Here is a 321-nt window from a genome sequence, read left to right as displayed (position 1 = left end):
ACCCTGGCGAGGGGGTACCAGGGTGAGTGCACGGCTGCTGGCAGCCTGGTGCCCTCGGGGAGGGCGGCAAATGCCGACGCCAGGAGGGGAGCTGCGATGGGGCTGCAACGGGGTTGCTCCTGCCTCCCAGGGCTGCTCTGGCCTCCCTCCCCGGTACCCCAGTGTTGGCCTCCCAACACCAGGGCAGGAGATACCACGGTGAGGGGCAGCACTCACCACGTGCATGTGCTCCGAGAAGTAGTGCACAGCCAGCACGCAGCCCAGCACCGTGCTCAGCGAGAGGGCCCAGGCCAGGAGAAGCACTGTGGTGTGCCCTAGGCG

The 321-nt window shown here is 68.5% G+C and overlaps 1 protein-coding gene across 1 annotated transcript in view; it reads right to left on the bottom strand.

Annotated features, from left to right (window-relative positions):
* Window positions 1-321, bottom strand: part of TMC6 (transmembrane channel-like 6) — a gene marked incomplete at both ends in the record, with an annotated part of 4,848 nt that overhangs the window by 3,206 nt on the left and 1,321 nt on the right. The window contains one exon of the mRNA XM_009578407.1: window positions 217-315. Coding sequence (XP_009576702.1) covers window positions 217-315 — 99 coding nt within the window. The remainder of the gene's footprint in view (window positions 1-216; window positions 316-321) is intronic.

Source organism: Fulmarus glacialis, unplaced genomic scaffold, assembly GCF_000690835.1.
Source record: "Fulmarus glacialis isolate BGI_N327 unplaced genomic scaffold, ASM69083v1 scaffold25615, whole genome shotgun sequence".
Classification (NCBI taxonomy): Eukaryota; Metazoa; Chordata; class Aves; order Procellariiformes; family Procellariidae; genus Fulmarus; species Fulmarus glacialis.
This window is presented reverse-complemented; position numbering and strand designations above follow the sequence as displayed.